Source organism: Diaphorina citri, unplaced genomic scaffold, assembly GCF_000475195.1.
Source record: "Diaphorina citri unplaced genomic scaffold, Diaci psyllid genome assembly version 1.1 scaffold8150, whole genome shotgun sequence".
Taxonomy (NCBI): Eukaryota; Metazoa; Arthropoda; class Insecta; order Hemiptera; family Psyllidae; genus Diaphorina; species Diaphorina citri.
The window spans coordinates 759-4,443 of record NW_007385526.1 but is presented as its reverse complement, the minus strand read 5'-3'; the positions used below and the strand labels follow the sequence as shown (position 1 = coordinate 4,443).

Genomic DNA, 3,685 nt, shown 5'->3' with positions numbered 1-3,685 from the left:
AGTGTTAATGAAACTTAAATGCGTGCAATGGGCTAATACTCCCTTAAGCGCGCGTCTTTGATTTTCTTCCTGAGGTTTGTTTAATATTTCTACTTGGGTATATTACTAATTTAAATATTTAGTAATACTAATAATTATATCAAATTTTTGATACCTAATCAATAATGGACTCTTGAGGGAGGTAACCACGAAGGCGGCGGTTAAACGCCGAGGCGTCTCTGCCACGAACTCTTATAAGAACCATACATTAATTATTGTGGCCCAGTTATCGAAATAAATAGGTATTAAAATTCCATGCCTAGGTGGGGATGACGCCCCACGCTCTCTGTTTACCAGGGATCATCTTGCCACTACGCCGCCAGGCAGGATTTTAGTCACATAGTTATTATCTGTGTTTTTTTTATATGGGTCTTTATGTGTTATTAGTTTACCTATGAGGGAAAGTTAACCCGTTAATTTAATTCCCCCCAGGACCAAAAATGGGAAGTATTGTGTCTCTTTTCGACCCATCTGATAGAGGACATACTACCAGACTTCGGGATTGTCATTCTACGAACACGGGACCACCGAGTCTAATGTAAACAGTTGGTTTTTCATTGCTACGACTGGACAAAGACGAGAACATTTATATTTTTATATTATTATTTTCTGTATATATTCATCTCTAATTTCCATTCGGCTCACTTGGAGCGAAAACTTCAGTCTTACATACCCATACTGAATCAGGTTCAGGGACGTCTAAGCGGTCTCCAGACCGGCAAGAACCCGGCGCATAGTCATAAGAAAACCGTAAATTCTGGGGAAAGGCCAGAACTCTAAAAATAAAAAATGTAAAAAAAGGCAGTTTAAGTTTTTTTTTTCAATCTTGATATCAATTTTATTGGTCCTACACCGAGAATTGAACCTGACCTGCCATGTTGTCAGACCAGTCTGTGTAGACCTGTTGACCCACATGGGTAATGGTGATTTACGTTGTAGACTTTGAGTCATTTGTTTTATGACATCACATGGGTCTTCTAGTCAGGCCGTATTCCAGGATTTTGTCGAGGGGGGGTGGGCGAGTCGGTCGGGGTCAAACACTGATGGACGGGGTGGGATAATACTCAAATTTTCGGAGCCTGGCCTAGAGTAAAATGGGAAAATTTGAGCTCGAGGGGGTGGAGTCCCGAGTCGTCCAAACAGTGATACTAGCGGGGGGGTTGGAGATGCTACCGATTTTTGGAGTCTGGCCTACAGTAAATGGGAAAGTGTGGCGCCGGGGGGGGGGGGGAGTCCAGTCCAAACAGTGATCTACCGGGGGGAATGCTCCCAATTTTTGGAGTCTGGCATACAGTAAAGAGGCAAAATTGAGCTCGAGGGGGGGGGGCAGGCCCCCTCGACCCCCCCAAATACAGCCCTGCTTCTAGTATTACTTACTATGTTAGTCACTATGATGACGGCATTGTTATTGTTGCTTTATTATTATTTTTTTAGTAGGTATACATTTGTACATAGTTACATAGGTTACTTAATAGTTAAGTACCTATAACACATGATAGAGCTTATTGTGCTTATTTGAGTGTGGTTTTATCGGTAAAGAGCTTAAAGAAAATTCCTTCGCTTCTACGACTTCTAGATCTCGAGATAAACGGAATTGAAAAATATTAACAAACCAGAACAATCATTTTATTTATTTATTTCGACAATCAAATTTATTTGATTATCCTGGTTTTAATAAGAAAATAAAAAAAATCTCGACTCAAAATTTACGAGAGGAGAAATGGATTTTGTCTCGTCTCGCATTACAACATGAACTGCTATCTATCTCTTCACTCTTGAATGTTGAGAAAGCCAACTCCCCTATTGGCTAAGCCAACTCTTGGCTGATAGTCGGTCAATTTTATTAGTATTTGAAATGACTTCATTTCGCAACTCAGTTGTACATCATTACCGCTGTCTGATTAGGGCTATGACGTGTCACTGAGATAAAACCAAAACAAATGCATCACGACCTTTTTTCAGTGTCTTATTTGGCTTTGATTACACATCGCTAGAATACAGAGGTTCATATTGTTTTCTGGTCTCGTTTTTGGGGTGTTAGCGAGTGACTTTCGTTTTCTGTGCCTAAATTGTGAATAACATTTAAATTGTTCCACTTTTCTTTCGTGCTTTCTAAGTTCCATTTTTTGTACCAAATTCCATCCCAATTGCCCCAACATCAAATGATGAATGTATCCCCAGCAATACCCATGTCCATGTCTACTCCCTATCAGACCTTGGGAGCCTTACCTTCCCAACTACCGCAGTCTCAGCAGTATTTTACACATAACTCCCTTGTACCTGCTAACACTCAATATTCAGCAAGTCCTGCTATGTCATGTGAGTATGTTTTATGTTAGCATAGTATCTTAACCACACATTCATTGTTACGTCCGGTTTCGGCGTTGAAAGTTTTTTTTTTACATCAGATTAAGGAGTATTGAAAGCCAGCCTAGTTAGCTTAGTTGGTAGTGCGTCTGCCTTGTAAGCGCCAGGCCGCGGGTTCGATTCCCGCCCGGGGCGGATTTTATCCTGATGGGATAATGTTCGTTCTCGGAACGGCTGGCTTTCCTCCTATCCTGTCTTCCTTCTCTCTTCGATTTCGGGACGATAAGACCGTAGCAGTTACAGTTCCCTCTGTCAAACCTCTAAAAAAAAAAAGGAGTATTGAAGGTCTGCCCTGGAGAGATAAGTGGTTCAAAAGGAAATGAGAGTGTTCCCGCTACACACGACACGATTTTTTTCTCCTATCCTGTCTTCCTTCTCTCTTCGATTTCGGGACGATAAGACCGTAGCAGTTACAGTTCCCTCTGTCAAACCTCTAAAAAAAAAAAGGAGTATTGAAGGTCTGCCCTGGAGAGATAAGTGGTTCAAAAGGAAATGAGAGTGTTCCCGCTACACACGACACGATTTTTTTCCGAAAGAAATGTTCTCGTAGGTAATGTAATTTAAATGAGTGTTCCCACTTACGCACGACACGATTTTTTCCGAACGACACAAAATGTCCTTGTAGGCAATGTAAGTAATCTAAATGAGAGTGTTCTCACTTACACACGACACGATTTTTTTTTCCTAACCACAAGTGGGAACGGACCTTGTTTAGACTGCGGGAGTAAAGAGACTTTTCTTTCACTGGCTGTATAAGCAGGGTATATTCTATTCTATTGTCTATTCTATTCTATTCTATATTTTGTTTGGAAATATTCCAGCCCCATCCACATCAAGTGAACCTCCGAGTATAGGTTTCGTAACCAGTGGCCTCTCAGACCTGTCTATTCTCAAAGTGGTGGAGAAGAAGGACAACAACAATCTCATCGACTTGAATCTCTGGGAGCCCCCGGGTGCCACCAGCAACGCCGCCACTGATCCTAGTCGTGTTCGGGTCAGCATATTAGAAGCGTTTGACCCCCTGTGCTCCGTGTCTGAGTCACCGGAACCTAACGGACACCCTGGTAAGTCGAGCGAAGTAAAACCATGGTTACCAAAAGGTGTTCAGGCGGTTGCCTGGATGTTAAGCCAAGGTGTTTAGCCCTGAATATCGGAACTATGTTCCTGAATAATGGCCGAACCGTACATTTTTGCCCCTGACGGACTTTTTTGATTTACATACCTAATTAAACATATAACTAAACAAACTTCTTTGATAAGTTTGAGCCAATTGGGTCGA

At 41.7% G+C, this 3,685-nt stretch overlaps 1 protein-coding gene across 1 annotated transcript in view; it reads left to right on the top strand.

Moving 5' to 3' along the window:
• LOC103522376 (MHC class II regulatory factor RFX1-like) overlaps positions 1 to 3,470 on the top strand; it is a gene marked incomplete at its 3' end in the record, with an annotated part of 11,310 nt that extends 7,840 nt beyond the window's left edge. The window contains exons 2-3 of the mRNA XM_008487476.2: positions 2,197 to 2,358; positions 3,228 to 3,470. Of these exons, the coding sequence (XP_008485698.2) occupies positions 2,197 to 2,358; positions 3,228 to 3,470 (405 nt within the window). The remainder of the gene's footprint in view (positions 1 to 2,196; positions 2,359 to 3,227) is intronic.
• Positions 3,471 to 3,685: the final 215 nt, after the last annotated feature.